The sequence below is a fragment of the Ahaetulla prasina genome, chromosome 1 (genome assembly GCF_028640845.1).
Source record: "Ahaetulla prasina isolate Xishuangbanna chromosome 1, ASM2864084v1, whole genome shotgun sequence".
NCBI lineage: Eukaryota > Metazoa > Chordata > Lepidosauria > Squamata > Colubridae > Ahaetulla > Ahaetulla prasina.
The window spans coordinates 300,842,715-300,865,569 of NC_080539.1; the positions used below are offsets into that span (position 1 = coordinate 300,842,715).

General features: G+C 40.2%; 1 protein-coding gene across 1 annotated transcript; it reads right to left on the reverse strand.

The window, feature by feature from the left end:
• Window positions 1-2,247: 2,247 nt before the first annotated feature.
• LOC131187591 (disintegrin and metalloproteinase domain-containing protein 20-like) lies at window positions 2,248-4,383 on the reverse strand. The gene has a single exon (XM_058162021.1). It carries the CDS (start codon window positions 4,381-4,383, stop codon window positions 2,248-2,250), a length of 2,136 nt encoding a protein of 711 aa, XP_058018004.1.
• Between the last annotated feature and the right edge of the window lie 18,472 nt (window positions 4,384-22,855).

A 22,855-nucleotide genomic window follows, 5' to 3' on the forward strand; every position in this document is an offset into this window, starting at 1 on the left:
GGGCCAGTCCTGGAGTCTGGGGAAGACTCGGACAAGGGCTCTGCATCGGAGGCAGAGATGGAGCCAGGACCATCTGGGAATTATGTGGTGACTTCAGAGCCTCCAGAATCGGACATCAGCGAGGCAGAAGAATAGTGTGAGCCTGTTCCCAGTGTGTGCATGTGCAGAGCGGCCAGAAGGCAAGAACAGTTAAAACAAACGGATGACTCAAGAGTAGGGCTTGGTGATGACTGGCCCCTCCCATAAGATATAAAGGAGGAGTAAAGGCACATGGGCTTTTGCAGGAAGCAACTTGGTTTGTTCTGGTCGATTTAAATTCTGAAACTCCTTTTTGCTTCTGCTCCGTGTGGCCTTGCAAAGCTAATTGCCAATTAGGTCTTTGGCAATGTGTCAAGGGAGATAAACCAGACATTAAAACATAGAACAGACTTGTACCAGAAGGCAACAAGAAATATTTATTGAAGAGAAAGTTTTGCATTACAATTCATAGATAATTATAAATATGTAATTTACACTATTACAAGGTTCAGTAGTAGATACCTCAAAATTTCTGCATCTTTAAAATGAAAACAGAAAACCAACAGGTACCGGAAAAACTGGTCTAGTTTAAAACTGGTTTAGAGGGATCTAAAGTGATATGTTATTATTCCCTAGGTCACTGAGAACACATAGCACATACTGTCATGTTCCATCATTCAGAGAAATGTGAGACATTGGGTTAAATGTATGGGTTGCATCTTATGTTAATGTTTGAAGTGCAGAATCTTACCTTTAACTATATTCTGATATCTACCTTATCTGGAAGATGGTAACTTCAAATCAATTTGCTTCAAAATAGGATTAAATTAATTCATTAAGAATATCAGAATTCTTGCTCCTATTTCTTTGCTGGACTTCATCTGACTTTTAATCATTTGTGTGAATTTGAAACAAAACCTACAAGCTAAAACACAGGTAATCAAAACCACAATTGAGTGAATTCCCTGAAAAATAACTTTCCTAAAGTGGTACTTTGAATGTTGCTTCTGCAAAATATCTAAGTTAATTCTCAAATGCTCTGATGCTGTATTTATTTATTTATTAAATTTATTAAACACATGTGGCCGCCCAAGTCACACACAGTAATTCTTCACTAGGACTGATCATTTGTGTCTCGCTTCCAGGATGAAAATGAGACTGAGAAGATGGTAGGAGAAATTGGGAAAAAATACCGACATTAGAATTCAGATATTTGGCGATTCCTGAAGCTGTAATTCTAATGCATCTACATCCCCTCTCCCTACAATTCCCAGTTCCCCCATCAATTCTCACCTTCTGTCTTCTGTCACCAACACACAAGGAACTATCTGACAGGACTTCTTCTAAAATCTCAAAAAATGAATTGAAACGGATTATTTCATGATGGATCTCAGTGTTTGCTATTAATTCTTTTCATGTTAAGTCATGAAGATAGTGCCTTACTTCTTGAGACAGAATTTGGAAGTATGCCTAGAGAAATTCATGTGCTATCAGAGACAAGGCTGCTGAATGTAAGGAAACATGTCTCCCCACCCCAGCTCTGGTCTTTCCTGCATGTTTATCTAGCAGTTACATCACAAAACAATGAGAGTTTTGCATATCAACGTTGGGACTTCTTCACCTCATTGGACTGAACACAGAGAGAGGAAGTTTTCAAACATAAAAGTCCAGCAGTTCAGAGGAGCAAAGAAAAGGGTCATAGCATCTTCTTCCATGTGACTTCATAGGTACATGTCCTTGTCCATATTAGCTGCATACAGGAGTCATTACCTTTGAAGTCACATGCATTTCACTCCAGTGCTTTGTTAACAGCCTTTTTTGAGAGTCAGATCCAAACTGGGAACAAAAGCTGTGGGATATAACATTCTACAAAGAATGGGCCTCTGAAAGGAGAATAAAGTTACAGGCAGGTTAAATGGCAAGAAACAGGGAGTTGCTGCTTTCCCCAGAATGACAAAAGCAACATTGCAATGTGCCACCACAAGGTAGGCCCCTTTGAGGCACGCCCACAAGTTCACAATTCACATCGAAAAGGACCAGGTTTGAATCATGGCTTTACCATGCTGGTGACATCAGTCTGACCTCTGTTGGCATCCCTACAGATGCCAATGCTTACTGAACAAGATACCAGTCTCTTTTGCTCAATATTATCCAATATTATCCTGGGAAAGATTTGACTCATGAACCCTGGTTCATTTCCGTGACTTACTATGAACTTTTTTTCACTTTTCATTCCTGCTGACTAAAACTTCCCTCAGACTCCCGGGTTCTATGTACAATTTGCTTCCTAAAAAAGGCACCAGAAAGGACAAGTGCACAAAGAGGAAATACAATTGCTAAGATAATTTTCATTTTGGGATGGAGTCTCTCGCGTTCATGCAAAGGTGGCGGGCCACTGTCAATACTGCCACCATTGCCTTCCTCTTGGCAGTATGGGGGAGCCCAACCTTGGTCACAGTGACAATGCTTGAAATTGTTGCATATTCCATGATTATGGCACTTTGTGACATCGCAATCATATCTCAAGAGGGACACATTAACACATTCCCTGTTAATACACATCATGCCATTGCCACAAGGAGTGCCATCTCTCACTGCTCCAATATCGATGATCTTCATCCCACTGTGGTAATCAGTTCCCCAGCATTGTTTATTGCCCTTGGAAGTTTGAACTATGGTGGTGTGATTCTCCAAAGAGGGCAAGCTTTCCACATTTTCACACTGGATACGACCGCATAGAATATTCTTAGGTATACATTTGTTATAAATTCCATGTATAAGGCCGCAGTTGCCAAACCGATCACCTTGAGTATTCATTTCTCTAAAGCAAACTTCTGAAGCAACTGTTGCTTTGCTGCCAAAGATTGCTTTGCATTGTCTATCATGAGTATTGCAATTCCCATTATAACAGTATGCACCATCATTGCATGGGGCACCATCTTGCACATAAACATCTTCGGGACACCTTTCAGAAACTCCATTGCAGTACTCGGGGAGATCACAACTGCTTGTCTTATTTCGGCAGACTGTTCCAGTTACTTCATACTTACACTTGGTACAACACTGTCCAAAAGCACAAGTGGCCCCTAAATGTAACTTACAGTTAGATTGACAACATGGATCCAACTTGCATTCAGCTTTGGTACCACAGTCACATTGCTCTCCATTATCTACTACTTTGTTGCCGCAGAATTTGAATTTAAATATTTTATTAGGGTCTGGTGGAATTAACAAACAATTCAAATTTCTTTGTCTGAAGTAATCTATATAACTGCAGTTGCTAAACATGTCGGTTATTACTTGTGCTGGGGCCATAATGCATTTTGCCCGCTCACACACACAGTATTCTGTATCATGTTGCATGCCAAGATTATGTCCTAGTTCATGGATAAATGTGTTAGAAATATGGTACAAACTAGAAGTAACATATGATTCAACAGCCGATCCACTGTTATCATCACAAATCTTTCCTAAGTATGCTAATCCTATTGTATGACCGAAATTCTTAAATATAAATAAGTGACCAGCATCATTTGGTAAATGAGCAAGTAATGAGTCTCTTCTCCAATTAGTGAATTCTTCAAGTGTTGCAAAAATGTTGTCATGAATTGATATAAGATTTCTTTCTGACCATATTTCTAGTCCAGCAATAGACAAATGAACAGAAAGAGGCTCATACAGTATATTTGCAATGTAGAAGATATCCAAAACATTTATAGCGGTAAGTGTTTCATTTCTGCCAAATTTCAAAAACCGTTCATGATCAATCACAATAGCAATCTCTGCATACCTCTCGTGTGACCACCAGTTTGCTTTAGGTACATTTTTGTCTGGTTTTTTGTCAGAATTTTGGATCATGGCTTCTTGATGTCTTTGCTCTTCCTGTGTTAGACCGCACATCATTGGAATGACTCCCATCTTTTCTTCTAATCGAAAGACTACATGTTGAAATGTAGCGGATTCTGGAAGTGGCTCTATTTCATAAATCTTATTTTTAAATTGCAGTAGGCCCCTGAGTCCTCCAGAGCAAGTGCTGATGATGGCCAGAGAGAAGGGCTCATCTTCTACAATACCAGTGTAGTAACAATCATTCCTGAAGAAAGGATAATCTAGCTGGAGATCCCCATCCTTACTATAAGTGAAGATGGGCAGATGCTTGGGGATTAAGCTTCTTTTCTGCCTAAGGTGCACTATAAGATTCCTCCTCTCAATTTGAAACAAATAGATCATATTCCTGGATTTCTGTTGTCCAGATTTGAACGTTAATGACTTTGGGATGGTTATTTCATAAGAAGCATAAATAAAGCCCCAAGGAGGTTTCTGAGAGGCAGTATCAGTCAGGAAATTCATCAAGAATGTCACCATCAGCCAAGGAAGATGAATATTCATACTCTCTGGCAAAGAAGGGAATCCCTTAAAACACAAAATACATTTTCTGACATTTCAGTTCAGAGGAGGAAGGCCCCAGCAACTGTTGAGAATCTAGGAACAAGTTTATAAGGCTGTAAACAAAATGTCCTCCACAAAGATGAAGAGGATTCTATACCAGGCAACTGTAAATGGGGTTTCCTTTGGAATGTGGGTGGAGCTAGGGGATCAAACATGGAATAGAATGGCAGACCTAATCAGGCTTCTTTATCAACAGAATTTGCTTTCTAATTCTGGGATTCTTTTTTACAAAAAATATTGATGGAGGCTGGTTAGGTGTTTTACCCAGTATCCATCCAGTTAATCCAGGCCAGGTGTGCTCCAGTTCTTGATCTTCTTTACTTGTTGTGCAACCACATCAGTTGTTATTACAATATTCTCCATTTTGTTTCGTGTTGCTTGTTTTTTAGTATCTTTGATCCAGGAGATAGTTTTATCGTGTTCAACTGGGTTTTCTCACTATTGTTTCCAAAAGTTCAAAGTTTTTTCTTTACATGGGTGAACATTTGTATGGTCTCGACTTTCATCAAATGACCAGAAGAACAGGTGTTGATTTCTTCTGAACTGGACATTTTCACGATATTGTTTTATTCGTCCTACGTATCTTTCAATTTTCTTTACTATTGCTATTACACATTGCTTTAGTTCTTCCATAATTTCTGTTATTGTTTTTTCCTCCATTGTATTTTTCCTCCTTGTATTTTTTGACTATTTTTCAGCTTTTTATTCTTTAGCTTTCCTTCTTTCAAATATTTCAAATTGCTGACATCTCGTATTTTTTTAATTTTATTTTCAAGTCGAATTTTCCACTTTGGTGTTCTAGTGGGTTTCTTTTTTTACATTTTATAACTCACTTGTGCAGTTATAATGGTGGCTGTGCTGTACATTAGTTGATTTGTTTCATGTAGTGTGCTGGATGGAGTGGAGGTTACAATGTTGTTCATGGTATTTAGTAGATCTTTCACTTGTTTCCTATGTACTTCGTGAATGGCAGGCAGTCTTTTTCTTTCTGTGTTTTCTTTGATGTGGTTTTCTGTCACCCACGACCCTGAGATTAAGAGTCTGATGCTCTACCGATTGAGCTAGCTGGGCATGCCATGCTTCTCCGGAGATCTCACCTCTGGTCTCCTTTCAGGAGTCGGGTTAGACTGGCAAATTCTCCAGGAATCAGATCCCTTGGGCCGTGCTCCTAGCTCTCAAGCAGTTTCTGCAGCCTTGAGGCCCCACACCACCTCTTCCGACGGGGAGAATCTGGTATCAATAAATTCCTGAACGGGCTTCCAGTGGTTTCGTTTTCCCCGGAGGACGTCTCAAATGGCGTCCCGAACTGAGATTCTGTAAAAGCTGGTGAAAGCGGGAGAACGGCTGTTAGCCAGCTTCAAAGCTTTTCTCTGGGTGAAAGAGATTAGCAAGAGCGGCTGGATAGCAGAAGATTGCCCCAGGGGCTCTGCTTTCTTATGCAGAGTCTCGGAGGGGTGCCTGCATAACCCAGCTTTACTCCAGACTCGGCTCGATCCTGTTTAGGCAGGACAAGAGGAAAACGCCCACTTCTGCTCAATTGATTCCGTTTTGAATAACTAAAAGCAGACGGGACAAATACAAGTGATCAATTACTGGGGAAGCAAGAAGAGAGCTGACTTCTACTTCTTTTTAAAAAAAGGGGAAAACTTTTTCTCACTTGAACTTAGTGAAGGAAGAAATGGCGTCTGAGAGGAAGTGGATTGGAGGCTGCTTGTGAGAGAAAGCGAAGTTCGTCTTTGTGGATTTTAGCTGAATAGAAGCTTTCCATAGGAGGCAAGGTGAAAGTTTTTATTTTACAACTTTAATTGGAGACTTTTTGAGACTTTGAGATTTTATAATTCTAATTAGAGACTTTACTTAAAATAAAATGGCTTCTAAGCCACCAAAAGCTCCCATGACGAGAAGGGGGTCTGAAACTAATTTAGAAGATATATTAAAGGAACAGAACAGAGTTTCTGAAGAGCGATTTAAAGAAATTATGAATAATATTCATGGTGTGAAGGATCAACTTAGGGAAGAAATTAAAGAGACTAATAAAAAAATTAGAGAAGATTTATTGATGGTTTTTCAAGGTTTGGCAAAAAATTTGGAAGTAATGGAGGATAAAGTGGAAGTAATTAGTCAAGCAAATCAGTATTTGGATAATAAAGTTGGAGAGCTCCAAAATAAAGTGGATAAAAATGAGGATCATGTGGTGGTATTGCAATATAGAGCGTTGGAGAAGGCTTTGAGAATTAGGGGTCTTCAAGACCGGAAGGAAGAAGATCTTAAAAAGGTTATATCAGAAGCCTTAGCTGAAATGTTAGGCATGGACCCTCGAGAAGTTGATTTTCAAATTGATAAGGCATATAGGGTTAATTCTTGGGTAGCGAGGCAGAAAAAGCTCCCAAGAGATATTGTAATTTATTTTTTAACTTCTACAATAAGAAATCAGATTTTGCAAGCTACATACCAAAAGAAATTGCAAATAGCAGAACAGGAGGTGTTGGTTTTGAAAGAGATCCCTGCTAAAATGTTAAAGGATAGAAGGATTTTAGGTTTTTACACAAGAGCTTAAGAAGCATCAGATTCAATATAGATGGGAGGTTCCAATTGGTTTAACAGTATTTTTCAAGGCAGGAGATATCGAATTGATACTGAATTGAAAGCAAAGATTTTCTTTTAATGTATTGAAAGTGGATGTAGAAACAGTGGATAAAAGTCTTCAAGAGAAACAGAGTGGGAAGCTGAAACTGCACCTGTGATATCAGTACCTCAAGAACAATCTCAAGAACAAAGAGTGACAAGGGAGCTATTAGGCGTAAGGAGATGGAGGAACGACTTCAAAGACAGGAACGGATTCTACTACTGAAGCTGTGGGAGGAGCCAAGTCAAGAGTGAGGGTCTTCAGCTAATTGCTCAGAAGCTTCAAGAGGCCAGTGATGGCAAATAAATTTTGACATGGAATGTTAATGGTTTAAATTCAGCACAGAAAAGAAGAAAAATATTCCATTATTTGAAACAATTTAAAATGATGTGATATGTTTGCAAGAGACACATATAAAATTATCAGATCAGAAATATTTGATTAATTCAAATTAGGTAAACATTTTGTTTCTTCTGCTCGAATAAGAAAAATGGTATAGTTATATATTTGAAGAAAAATATATCAAGTAAATTAATTGAAACGGACATTCAAGGAAGATATATTGCTATTGAATTGATTTTAGAAGGAAAAAGACACTTGTGATTGGCATATATGCACCTAATCAACAACAAGAAAAATTTTATAAACTGTTACATGAAAAATTGACTTTTGGGACTATAAAACATTTATTATATTAGGGATTGGAATGGTGTAATGGACATTAGAAAAGATAAAAGAACTCTTTCTAAGAAAATTCCTATGCATGCAAAATTGCCTAAATCTTTTTTTGATTTGATGGAAGATTTTGAGTTGAAAGATATATGGAGAAGGCAGAATTTTGATGATAGAGATTATACTTATTTTTCAGATAGGCATCAATCTTTTTCACGTATTGATTTTATATTAATTACCAATGACTTGCTTTCTAGGGTTAGGAAAACAAAGATATTTCCAAGGTGTTTAACTGATCATAGTCCGGTATGGATGGAGTTGCAATATGAAGGTGGAAGAAGATCATGGAGAATAAATGAAAATTTGTTTAGCTATGAGGATAATGTAAATCAATGTAAAAAACAAATGAAAGAATTTTTTGATTATAATTTGGGTAAGGGAACTTCGATAGAAATGGTGTGGGACGCAAGCAAGGCCTTTATGAGAGGAAATTTGATATATATTAATAGTAGACAGAGGAGAAAACTACAAAAACAGCGTAGAAGAGGAAATTCAGAGGAAACAACAATTATTGGTATATAATCCACATGATTTAAAAACTACTGAGGCGATAAAGATATTACAGAGTCAATTTAATATGTTAATGGCAGATCAGGTGGCAACCAATATACAATATGCTAAACATAATACTTTTTGTAATGCCAATAAATCAGGGAGGTGGTTGGCTTATATGTTAAGGAAAAGACAGAAAGCACGTACTATTGAAGGAATTGAATACAAGGGTAAAGTGCGATTTCAACAGGATAAAATTAAAAAAGCTTTCTTGGAATATTATACAAATTTATATGCCAGAGATACAATATTGAATATGGATATTGATAAATATTTGAAAGAATATAAGGTTAAAGGTTTAACTAATGAACAAAGGGAAGAGTTGAATCGGGCTATAACTTGAGGAAATTATTTGGGTAATAAAGCAATTAAAAATAGGAAATCCCGGGCACAGATGGACTTACAGCAATATATTATAAAAAGTTACAGGATGAGATAGTTGGTCCACTTATGGAGTTATTTAATCAGATATTGATGGGAGGAGGAGTACCACCATCATGGAGGACTACTTTTATTTCATTGATACCAAAAGAGGATCAGGATTGTACTAAGCCTGGGAATTATAGACCGATTTCACTCTTGAATAATGATTATAAGATTTTGCAAAAATAATGGCAAATAGGTTAATGGAAATTGTACAACAAAGGATCCACACTGACCAGTCTGGTTTTATAAAAGGGAGACAAATGAGGAATAACGTTAGGCAGATAGTGAATTTATTGGAATATTTGGAAAAGAAAAATCAGATTCCGCAGCGTTTATATTCTTGGATGCAGAGAAAGCTTTTGATCGTTTGCATTGGGAATTTTATTTAAATTAACAGACAAAATGCAATTTGGAAATGGTTTTATACGAATACTTAGGGCAATTTATGGAGAGCAAACAGCTCAGATAATAATTAATGGTAGTTTGACAGATAGTTTTAAAATTGCGAAAGGAACAAGGCAGGGTGTCCTTTATCACCTTTATTGTTTATTTTATCTTTGGAACCTTTATTGGATAAGATAAGAGAGTTAAGGGAGATAGAGGGTATTAGAATTAGAAGATATGAATATAAAGTCAGAGCATTTGCAGATGATTTGGTTGTTATGTTGACTCAGCCTATAAATTCGAGTGTATATTTGTTGGAAGTAATTAATCAATATGGAAGGGTCTCAGGGTTTAAAGTGAATCAAAATAAAACAAAAGTGTTAACCAAAAATATGATTAAGAACCAGAAAGAAAAACTAGAGGAAATAACAGGATTTTGAAATTGTAAAAAGGTTAAATATTTAGGAGTCTTTCTTACTTCATCAAATGGAAAATTGTATAAGAATAATTATGATGTGTTATGGAAAAAAATTCAGAAGGAAATGAATACTTGGAAAAATTACAATTATCTTTGTTAGGAGAATAGCAGCTATAAAATGAATGTTTTGCCTAAATTCTTGTTCTTGTTTCAGATGATACCAATAATTAAGAAAGATAAAATTTGGATGAATGGCAGATTGGAATTAATAAATTTATATGGGAAGGAAAAAGCGAGAGTCAAAATGAAAATAATGCAAGATACACGGAAAGAGGAGGATTAAAATGCCTAATTTAAAACTGTATTATGAAGCAGTTGTTCTTTCGGTAATAAGTGATTGGTTTAATTTGACGGAGGAAAGGATTTTGAATATAGAAGGTTATGATTTATTATATGGTTGGCATGCATATTTATTGTATGATAAGAAAGTAGATAAAGCTTTTAAGAATCATGTGTTGAGAATTTCTCTTCTGCGTGTCTGGAAAAATATTATTATAAGTTAAATTACAAAATTCCTATATGGGTATGTCCTCGCACGCAGTAGAGAATATAAATATAGAACAGGAACAAGAAATGATTACTTATAAAGATCTTTTATACAATGAGAGGAAATTTACAACTAAAATCTTTGGATACATTAAAAGAAGAAGGGAGGAATTATACTTGGTTTCAATATGGACAGTTAAAGGCTAGATGGAAAGAAGATCAGAAAATTGGTATCATTCAAAATGAAGAAAATTTGGTTAAACAAATTAGAAATCAAACTCAGGGGCATATAAAGAGATTGTATACTGTGTTGATAGAAATAGATTCTGAAAGAGATTTAATAAAGGATTGTATGATAAAATGGGCACAGAATATTCAAGAACCAATAATGTTGGAAACATGGGAAAAATTTGGGTTAGAAATGTTAAATTTACGCAAGCGCAGAATTTAAGGGAAAATTTTTATAAGATGTTTTATAGATGGCATTTAGATCCTAAGAAATTATCATGTATGTATCCAGATATGCAAGCGAAATGTTGGAGATGTAATTGTGATGATGCTACATATTTTCATGTATGGTGGACTTGTAAGAAAATTAAGTCTTTCTGGATAAGAATCTGGTGGATTATGCAGAATGTTCTGAAGAAGAAGATAAAGTTCCTACCGCAATTTTTCCTTTTGGGAATAACAACGGACTGTACAGTGATTGAGACTAAGTTGATTTTGAACTTAATAACAGCAGCAAGACTGTTGATTGGACAATATTGGAAGAAAAAAGAATTACCCACAATAGAAGAATGGATATTGAAAGTTTCCAATTTGGCTGAGATGGCTAAAATCTCAGCCTTCTTGAAAGACAGTACTCAAGAAAAATATTTAAATGAATGGAAGAACTGGATTGATTATATTCAAAATAGATATCAGATTAAGAAATTTCGGATTGCTTTTGAATGAAGGATGTTATTTTTGATTTTAATGGAAGAAGTCAGGTTATGTGAGAGAGAAAGATTATAATTGTGGTAGATTTTAAAAATTTAATGTATGACTGTTTTGTTTAAGGAACTATACCTTGTGTTTGCTCCGGGAAGTCCGGGGGGGAGGGGGGTTTTGGAGGGAGGGGGGGAGGGGGAAAAATTTAATTGTTCTTGTAAAACTTTTTCAATAAAAATAAAAATAAATAAATAAATAAATTCCTGAACCTCTGGGCCCACTGCCCCCTCCAGGACTTCTTCTTCTTTTCTTTCCTTTCCATTTTCGCTGGGTCTTTGCACCACCTAAGGGTTTTGGTGGATGCTGGGGCCCAATACCCCTGACGGCCCCACAGGTGGGGGAGTGCCGCTATGCTAAAAAGAAATTTCGGTTTAATGTCAGCGTTTCAGAAAACCCCTCCTGCAGAAAAGACTCTGAAGCCAACATCTTTCAAAGTTCTTTTACTAGCATAGGTAAACTGACACAGTTGGATGAAAAATGAAACTGGGGTCTCCGGTTCCTCCCTCAGTAATACACACCCCAAGATCTCCACCCTCATGACCCCTCTGCCAGTCACATGCTCCAATCCTCAACCGTCCAATGTCGAAGCATCACTCTGGCCACTCCTTCTCCAGATGTGAGCCCAGCCTGACCTTGACCGGCAGGAAGAATGTTGTTATGTCTAATAGCCCCTTGTACCCTCACCCCCCTCTCCTACTTTCCCACACCGGAAAAAGTGGCAGCGTGTGGAAGCCTTCGGCCTAGTATGGCTTCCAAAGCTGACAAATCTTTTCTTTCAGCATTTTCGCTAGATCACTTAGCTCTACACTTTCAAGTTGTTGCATAGGAAGATCTTCTGTATGTTGATTTCTTCCACTGGTTGGTCAGTTTGTTCAGGTGTTGGAGCAGTTTCTTCAGCCTGTTCATCATTACTTGCTGTTTTCTTTCTAGCCAATGTTTTTAGATGTTGCATTTCCACATCTATGAAAAATTTATAACAGATGATGAAACGTCTTTGATCCATTAATCTTTGTTCAGTTATGTCACTTTCTGGATCCTTTTTCTTCCTCAGTTGCCTCATTCTTTTTTGAAATTCCCTGGCTGTTGGTTTTGCTTGGTAGTAATATTCGATGATTTCTCGATTTTCTTCGGTTGTCCAAATTTTGCACTCTTGTCCCAGTCGCTTTACAGTTGCACGCCTTGATTCCCCAGCAGTAGCGACTGAGCCCTCTAGCCCATTTTTCGGCAGATGTCCAGGAGCCATAGCATCTGACATGGTCCTTGTTGACCCGGGCAATGACCAATCCAATATGGAATTTTGTTGATTTCTTCTCATAATTGGTGATAGTAGGTCCCTGAGTTGGTTCACAGTGACTAAGCCACTACCAATCTGAACACTGGCATTTCCAAACCATAGGGACTGCACCTGATAGCCATCCAGGCCCAGCCATGGGTTGTTGTTGTTGTTGTCCAGGCCCAGCCATGGGTTGTTGTTGTTGTTGCTGCTGTTATTATTATTATTATTATCTCTTTGCAGAGTTGTATTATTCTCCATAGTTCCTGCTAGAGAATTTTACTAAGAAAGATTGGGAATGAACCCTAAGGCTGGCCCCCATACACTTCCCCAAATATTGATTCATCAACCTGCAACAGGAATACTTGCAAGTACTAGATACTGATACTAAATTCTTAATTCATCCGCCATCTCTTTGTGACCAGAAATAGTCTATCCAGAACTGGCTAAGTGAACTATCTAACTGGAAGTACCAAGTGTGTATCATCCCCTCCTCTTTGACCCCACATGTTAGATTAATGAGCTTACTTCAGGCATTCATCATGCTTTTAAATATACAGAAAGACATGTTAGTCGTTCTCATACATCTGAATAATCTTCATGCATAGCATTCCTGTCATGTTCAAGAATAAATAAGGGGTAAAAGAGGACTGGAAAGTAGCACAGGACATCTTTTCCCTTTTGAAAGCTGTACAAATGTTAGATAGCAACCCCATCAAATTCCACATAATAACAGTTTAGCCAAAGGAAATAACATTAAAATAGAAAGAAATTATCTTTTGGGTCCCTTATTACCATTTCATTTACATGTTTTGGATGTGACACCTTGTTGCTCCCCAATTTAAAAATGCATCAGTAGAGCACAAGGCAGCAAAGGACTGGCAATTAAATCTAGTCGTATTGGGATCATGGTCACTAGAGATGTGGCTTTTAAAAAAAAGAAGAAACATCACAAGCTGAGTCACATAGCAATGGATCAAGGAAGGAACATATATTTGTGCAAGAACAGCCATTGTATATGGAGCTGACTCAGTGGTGGACTTTCCTCTTTGTAGTAGTCCAGATCTACATAAGCACAATTAGCCAGCCTTTGAAGCAAAAGTGAGGGTTGTCCAGTTAAGATTGCCAATAAGGTGGAAAAAGGAGGGAGAGATACACTGGGGCTGTCCTCATTTGTGCGTTGAGTTTGAGTATGTTTTTGGAATAACTTATCTGGGGCAAGTGCCCTACAGGTATCCACAGAAGGGAGGAAGAAAGAAGGAAGAAGCAATATGGCTCCTGTTTGGTTAGTCGAGTAAGGAGTTTGAGACTGGATTCGTGACAACAGCTCTTTTTATTAAGAGTGAGACTTCAGCAAAAGATGCAGGCAGGATGCTCTCCTTATATACACACCTGGATCAGTTGGTCACCAATAGAATTCAAATGTTTTCCCACTGGAATTTCCCGCTGGAATTGCCCACCAATGGAATCATACACAACACTCCCCACCCCTGAATTTCACTTCACCCAGGTTTGCAAATTTAGCAATTGTAATAATATTCATAATAGTCACGTAGATAATTCGGGCGTTCCCTGTTTCTACTTGACCTGCGCAGTTCAGGTTTGGTGGGAGAAACATGCTGGTTGGAGGTGCCCTCCTCGCTTCCCAGCTCTTCCATTGGTTCGGAGGTGTTTCCCGTGCCTCCCAGCTTTTCCAATGGGTCCCTATTTTGTGGATTATTTGTGGTTGTTTCTTCAAACCCTGGTGGAATAATCGCTGTTGGGTTGGTGATAGGGTCAGGTGAGTCATCCAGTCCTCTTAGGTTTGAGTCAGCTGTTGGAAGAATTGGATGATAGTTAGGGCCGGAGTTGTTTTCTGTTCGTTTACGGAGTTGATCGATATGTCTCCGTTCCAGTTTTCCATTCCCCAAGTCTACTTTATAAGATTTGGGACCTGTTCTTTCTACTATGTAACCGGCTAGCCATGCCGGGCCCTCCGAGTAATTCCTTGCGAATACTGAGTTCCCTATTTCGAATTCTCTAGTTCCCTCTCCTCCCCCTTGGTAATTATCTGGGGAGTAGTTTGGGTTTAGACGGTCAAGCGTACACCGAAGTTTGCTCCCCATGAGGAGTTCGGCCAGGCTTAGGCCTGTGGCCGGGCAAGGTGTGACATGCTGTGAAGTCAAGAATATGTCAATGCGCTCTTGCCAGTCCCCTGGCCCCAAATGTGCTAGTGCTTCCTTTGTGGATCTCACAAATCTTCCAGCCAAACCATTGGTCGATGGTTTGTGAGGAGCCGATAGCGCGTGTCGGATTCCCAAACCCGCCAAATAACTTTCGAATTGTAGGGCTGTAAATTGGGGCCCATTGTCAGATACTAGAGTGTCGGGAAGCCCATGTGTTGAGAATAGTCTCCGAAGAATTCGGATGATGGCTTCCAATGTTGTAGATTTCGTTAGGAATACCTCTAACCACTTCGAATATGCATCAACAATTATCAAAAATGTTTGGCCATGAAAAGGGCCAGCAAAGTCAATGTGGATTCGGGACCAGGGATTTCATGGTCGTTCCCATTCCCTGACTGGGGCGGATGGGGGGGGCAGGTCTGAATTCCTGGCACAGGGAGCACTGTGCAATCCATTTTTCTATGTCCTTGTCAAGTTGTGGCCACCAAACGTAACTCCTGGCGAGGCCTTTCATCCGCACTATGCCAGGATGACTCTCATGCAACATCTCTAGAACCCTGTAGTGCTCTTGGCACCACAGCCCTGTCTCCCCACAATAAACAACCCCCTTGTGTGGCTAGCTCATTTTTCTTATTTCCAAAATCCTTGAATTCATCTGCCAATCTACTAGTGGGCCACCCTCTCTGTACCCACCCATGACTGTTCTTATTTGCATGTCGCGCCGTGAAGCTTTTGCAAGGACCATTGAGGTCAATGGGCCTGTTGAGGTCAATGGGCCTGTTGAGGTCAACGGGCCTGTTGAGGTCAATGGGCCCATTGTCATAAAGTCAATGACCAGAGCTGGTGTCCCTGGGGTTGGGTCCTCTACTAGCCCTGGTAGTGGGCATCTGCTTAGGGCGTCAGCATGTGTTAAGTCCTTGCCAGGACGGTGGACCAGTTTGTAGTTGTAGGCTGCCAAAAACAATGCCCATCTTGTCAGCCTAGGGGATAATGCAATGGGAGTGGGTTGGTCCCCGGCCAGTAGTCCTAGAAGGGGGCGATGGTCGGTAACAAGTTCGAATTGTCTCCCAAAAAGGTATTCATGAAACATCTTAACCCCAGAGACTGCAGCCAGGGCTTCCTTGTCCAGTTGGCTATAATTCCTTTCTGTGCTGGACAGAGTTCGGGAGAAATATGCAATTGGTGCCTCGGACCCATTCGGCAACTGATGGCTCAGTACAGCCCCCACTCCAAACGGGGATGCATCGCAGACTAAAACTAACGGCAGAGTGTGATTGTATTGGATTAGGAGACTGTCCTCCGTCAGGAGTTCCTTAACTTTAGAAAATGCCTTTGCTTCCTCCTTTCCCCAGAACCATGGTCTTTTGTTTGTCAAGAGTCTGTGAAGGGGCTCTGCCACTGTGCCTTTTTGTTTTAAAAATACAGCGTAAAAATTCAGGAGGCCAAGGAAGGCTTGCAGTTCTGTCTTATCCTTGGGGGTGGGTGCCTCCTTAATTGCTTTAATTTTCGACTCGATGGGGTGGATGCCCATCTGGTCGATTTTGTATCCCAGGAATTCAACTGAGGGCACCCCTATTTGGCATTTCTCTCGTTTCAATAGAAGTCCTGCGTTTCTGAATACCGTCAAGACTTCTCTTAGTCTAATCATTAGCTGGTGCTGATCGTCAGCAGAAATTAGGACATCATCGAAATAAGGCACCACCCCAGGGATCCCTTGTAACAGTCTCTCCATCAGGTTTTGGAAAAGTCCTGGTGCCACACTGACCCCAAATTGTGGCGGGTGCATTTGAATGCTCCTCTATAGGTCACTATTGTTTGTGCTTCTGCTGTGGCATTGTCAACGGGCAACTGCTGGTAAGCCTGAGCTAGGTCAAGTTTTGCAAAAACTTTCCCCGAGCCCAACGAGTGCAATAAGTGTTGCACGACCGGCACTGGATAGGCACTCTTTTTGTAGGGCTTTATTTAGTGTTGCCTTATAGTCTGCGCAGATGCGAACAGACCCATCAGCCTTGATAGGCGTTACTATGGGGGTTTCCCATTTAGCATGGTCAATGGGGATGAGGATTCCCTGCTGAACTAACTTATCCAGTTCCCATCCTCATCGCCAGTGTTTGGTTAGTCGAGTAAGGAGTTCGAGACTGGATTCGTGACAACAGCTCTTTTCATTAAGAATGAGACTTCAGCAAAAGATGCAGGCAGGATGCTCTCCTTATATACACACCTGGATCAGTTGGTCACCAATAGAATTCAAATGTTTTCCCGCTGGAATTTCCTGCTGGAATTGCCCACCAATGGGATCATACACAACAGCTCCATTTCTTTGTTATCATTATAAATTGACTGATTCTTCCTGTGCCAGTGAGCCAAAGGAGGAATTGGTGGTAGATGAATGAAGGGCTCTTCTACCAGACGTAGCAGGGAAGGAAGTCTATGAGAGTTTATTTATATGAATGTATGGTGTGCTCTCTGTCTTGCCCTCCCTCCCTCCCTCTCTCTCTCTCCTATCAGTATGTTTTTTGCAGTGTGTGAGGAAATGTTAGCTGGGCATACTGGTGACATTAGGAGCTAATTTATTTATTTATTTATTTATTTATTAATCATATTTATATACCGCCCTATCTCCCGAAGGACTTCCAGTGGTGTGAAAACCTAAACAACCTTTTATTTAAAACAGAGTAATCATAGTAGAACTGATGAGAAAAATTGTAACTGAATAACACTAATCCTAACAGGGCAAAATTAAAGAAGGGTCGGTGTGCAGTGCTGTGTGGGCAGCCTAAATTATCTATAATCAACAATGCCTCTTGATCTTTCTTTGACATCCAACGAACTATTGGAATTGCTGGCTATTGCTTGAGGTATCTTCAGTTCCGACTTTCTGATTCCTAATTCAAGATAGTTTGATTTTTCTTCCAAACACAAAGTTCATTTTTAGCTATAAAAAGTATTGAGGCTTTTTACATACCAAATGGCCCAGCCTTTGCCTCAAGAATTTTCACTGTTATTGAATTGAGGATATAGAAAAACAGACAGGTAGTCAGACAGAGAAACAGGCAAGCAAGCAGACAGGCAGGCAGGCAGACACACAGAGAGAAGCATGTCAGCCTAGCTAATCTCAGATCTTCAAATCTAAGAGGTGACCACAATCTACCAGCAAAACATCAAATTTATAACTTAGATTTGCTATTTAGCTCTCAATACCTGATATGAAAAATCATGACACCATTGAAAGTTTATTCAAGTTTTCAGAGCTTTAAACAGAAGCTCTGCCTAGGGGAAGATAGTGATAAATATGAATTTATTACCTAATCTCCTGTTGATAGGAATTATTATGTATTAAGGATCATAAGCTTGGCACAAATATCCCACTTAAAAGGCTCATCAGATTGAACTCTTCTTCATTTTTGAAAGGGTAAAGCAAGATACAAGAGCAAGAAAAATGGCAAAAGTATGTGTCATGTATAATAAAATGTGGTTTTAAGCTACACAAAACAGCAACAGGAATAATTGTCCTATACAACAAAGACTGCAATGGATATTACAGAGTCTATGTACTTCACACTGCTAGTTGGTGTTCATGGATGTGGTGTGCTGGTCTTCTACTGTCTATTCTACATAATGACTATTACAGTCCTTACCCTGTATTTTGTAGATGACTGTTTCGTTTCTCTTTTGAGGTGTCAACTGGTGTCAGACCTGGAAGTCATCTTTTACATTTGGGCCTTCAGGCCTGCCATATTTTCTACTATGGGAAAATGGGAGGGGGGATTGCATAGAGTATGGATGATATGTAGTCAAAATTACATTCCTTTCTCAGAGAGTCAAGGACGCCTTGCCCTGGCACCTGGAGTTGGATGACTTGGAGGTATCTCCAATTTGGATGGTGGATGATTGGAACATGTGATGGACATGTGGGTCTTGGGCAGGGACTTGTCCTTTAAGGTACTTTGATGTGCCCACTGTCCAGCCCTGTGCAAAGGCAGCCAAGCCCGCCACTGGCAAAGGAAAAGGGCTCGCCTCTCCCGTCGCTCCATAAGCTGAAGCTGGGTGGCGGAGGGGGGAGATCATAAAGGGACAGGCTGCGGTGGCTGTCTTCCGAGCAGCTTCAGTGAGATGTGGGCATGTTTTCTCTGTGTGTATGTTTGAGGACGTGAAGGAAGAGACAACTTTGCCGAACTTTTCTAATTCCCTTTGCAGTGAAGCTGCTTGCTGCACTGCAGCCTGCCCCTTTATGATCCCCCTCCCACTCCCCTCCGCCACCCAGCTTCAGCTTACGGAGCAACCGGGAGAATTGAGTCCTTTTCCTTTGCCAGCGGCGGGTTTGGCTGCATTTGCACAGGGTTGGATAATGGGCAGCATCAAAGTACCTTAAAAGGACAGGTTGCTGAAGCTGCCTTCCAAGCAGCTTCGCTGCGAAGGGAGGCAGGAAAAGTTTGGGCAAGTCGTCTCCCTCCTTGTCGACCTCAAACATACACACAGAGCAAAACACACATATTTCACCACAGCCTCTCCCTTTATGATCCCCCCTCCGCCACCCGGCTTCAGCTTACAGAGTGCCCGGGAAAGTCAAGACCTTTTCATAAGAAGTGGTGAGCTTGGCTGCCTTTGCACAGGGCTAGACGGTGGGCAGCATCACAGTAAGGAGACAGGCTGTCTCACGAGGCTGCGCCGGTGCTAGGATCACCGCTAGGGGGATGCAGCCAGACTCCAAAATTCACTTCCTTTTCTTGCAAGTGAGCCTGGGGAGCTCCACCACCAGCCCTCCAGTGAGGGTAAGGAGCCAAGGTATATAAGCTGTTGGTACAGCAGCAGGAATCCCACCTAATCCCTTGAGCACAACCTAAGAAAAAGAGTCTCACAGATGGGAGATTGTTTGATAACAACAGTAACACCTCCTCCCTGGATCTGAGGTCTAGGCTAGTGCCATGCTCAGTAACAACTGGGAACATTTCTGAGAGGAGAACCCCTCCCTCTGACCAAGTAAATGAGGTTGAGTGCAAGGGGCAGAACACAAAATTAAATACTGAACTCTTGTACACCATAAGTACACCCCTTGTCTCCTGTGACCTGTTACCCAACACCATTGAAATAAACTCAGCTCCAAGTGATCATAACACACAGAAGGCAGTTCACTGAAATCCAGAGAAGTCCAGGGGGAGTCTAGGAGACTCACAGGGGGGAGTTCAGGGAAGCCACTGAATCATAAATCATGCACCTCCTCTTCCCTGTCTTACCTGTGTCTCACCTTCCAGCTGCCCCTTTCAAATCTCTCTGCTCTTCAGGCTCTCGGTCATTCTGCTTCTCCACTTTACTTAAGGTGTTTTGGAGGGCCTTAGTTGATTTATGTGCTATGGTGATACGCTGTTCTTATACTAGTCAGTGGTAGCAGGTCAGCAGCAATCAACACTCAGTTAAGCAGGGATTAAACCACACTAAATAAATGTTGAACATATAATCTCATTAGAGCCTTTAGCAAAATTGTTCGAACTGATCCAAATCAACACCATGAGAATTTTTTTTTTAAAAAAAGTGTATTGTTATTTAGATGAAAAGCTTGGCTTCACTATTAACAAAAATACCAGGACCACATATGTGAAAAAGTTTTAGAAAATATGCAGGTTGAGATCTTGTACAATTTTAAAATACGAAGCAATATTTGGAAGTGTTAATTTATTCGATGTGACACTGCTGACTGAAAACATCCCACCCCCACCCCACTGTACCTCCAGGATTCAGAAGTCTTCACTTAGAATATACCCAATCTAAACTCCGTTGATGTTCACTCTATGAGTAGTAATCATGATTGTCATTATCATCATTTGATTATTTTCCTGTGATGGCTGGGTTGTGTCCCTATCAGGACACCTGCCATTCTGGCGGGGAGGGATGCATGTTCCATTTACAGCCCCTTTCCTTTCTCTGGCTTTCCTGTCACTTTGATGTACCTGCTTGGGAAAGGGAGGGGAAGGGAACTGCCTGGGGCCATCTGTTTTGTCTCAGCTCTGAAGAAGCGGCCAGAGCAGTGCCTGAGAATGACTTATCACCTTTCTTGGCTCGAGTTCTTAAAACAACTTTGCCTTTGTGGATTGACTCGACATACAGGAGGGCCTTTTTCAATGTTTAATCTAATGGTCTTTAGCTGGGAAACTCAGATCCTGTCTTGCTGTCCTTGCTATCACTTTCCCTCAATAAAAGTTTCCTTTTGAAATAATGCTTATTTCAAGAGTTCTGCTTTCTGGAGGAGAGAGGAGAGGCAAGTCCTTACAAGTTGCGAATTGGTGGAACCAACAGTTATACAGTTCTTTGTGCATCTACTCCAAACCCCCTCCTAAAACAAAACCATGTGTCTAAATAGATTTTCATTATTTGATATTCTGGTATGTGGCTTTTCACCATCGACTTGAATAATTTAAAAAAAAAATAGATGGAAACTTCCACATGAGTGTAAGGGGAAAAAGAATCCACAAAGATTAAGGAACTAGTTATTACAACATTTTTATGTCTTGGTCTCTTGAAGAGAGGTTTCTTATTCCCGATAGTTCCTTCTACATAATTTTAGTAGCAAAGATTGGGACCGAACCCTAAGGCTGTCCCTTATCCACTTGCTCAGATATTCATTTACCAGCCTGCAATAGGAATAGACTGTCAAGTACTAGGACTGATACTAAATTTCCATTTCACCAGTAGTGGGTTTCTACCAGTTCGCACCTGATCTGGCAAACCAGTAGCGGCGGCGGGAGGCTCTGCCCACCTGCCCTGATGCTTTTGTTACATGAGCAGAAGCATCGTGCATTCGTGCACAAGCGAACTGGTAGCGATGGGATTTGGAACCTGTCCCTGCATTTCACCCTCCATCTTTTCATATCCAGGAATAGCTGGTCTAGCTTATGGTTATGTGAACTAATTTATTGGCAGTGCCAAGTTTGTATCATCCACTCCTGCTTCACCCAACATGGTAGATGAGTGAGCTTCCTCCATGCATTCAACGTGCTTTTTAAATATGCAGAATGATATGTTAATTTTTCTCATATATTTGAATAATCTTCGTGAATGGCATCCCTGTTATTTCTTAAAATAAATAAGTTTAAAATAGTATAGAACATCTTTTCTTACTTGAAAACTGCACAAAAGTTAGACTGCAATCTCACCAAATTCAACACAGTACCAGTCTAGATAGGGCAACCATAGAATATAACATTAAAATAGAAAGAAATCATTTTTTGGGTCCCTTATTTCCATTTCATTTACTTAGTGTGACATATTTTGAATGTGACACCCTGTTTCTCCCCAATTTAAAAATGCATCAATAGAGCACAAGGTAGCAAAGGACTGGTAACTAAATTTAGTAGCATTGGGATCTTGGTAACCAGGGGATCAAGATGTGGCTTTTTAAAGAGGAAATATCACAAGCAGAGTCACATAGCAATGGATCATGGAAGGAACAGATCTCTGTCCAAGAACATCTGCTGTATTGGAGCTGAATCACTGATGGATTTTCTTCTTTCTTAATAGTCCGACTCTGATGAACATCAGCACAATTGGCCAGCCTTGGAAGCAAAAGGGAGGTCTAGTTACGGTAAGATTCAAATTAAATGGAGAAGGGAGAGGAAACCACACTGTCCTCACTTGTGTGAAGGAACCACACTGTCCTCACTTGTGTGGTGAGTTATAATAAATTCTGGAATAACTTACCTAGGCAAACTGCCTATAAGTGTCCTGAGAAGAGAGGAGGGGGGGAGGGAGGGAGGGAGGGATGGAGGGAAGGAAGGAAGGAAGGAAGGAAGGAAGGAAGGAAGGAAGGAAGGAAGGAAGGAAGGAGCAACATGGCTCCATTTATTTTTTGAGTTACCATTAGAAATTGACTTAAATTCTTCTTCTGGGCAGGAGCCAGAGGAAGAATTGGTGGTAAATGAATGAAGGGAATCCTCTACCAGATTATGAATAACAAGAGAGGGAGCCTATGAGAGTTGGTTGTGAATGTGTTGTGTTCTCTATCTCTCTCTCTCCCTCCCTCCCTCTTATGTTGCACATGTGTTTTCTGCTATGTATGAGGAAGTGGTAGCTGGATACACTGATGGCACTGAGAGCTAATATTTCCCATGGAATTAAAACAGTGAACTTTTTATTTAAAACAGATCAATCTCAGTAGAATTGATGAGAAAAGTTGTAATTGAATAACACAGAGGACCATGTTGCAGATGTCTTTCTCACTGAGTGGCTTCACAAAACTGAACATCCATAATAATTTCATCAATAATTTACTAGGGCAAAGTCAG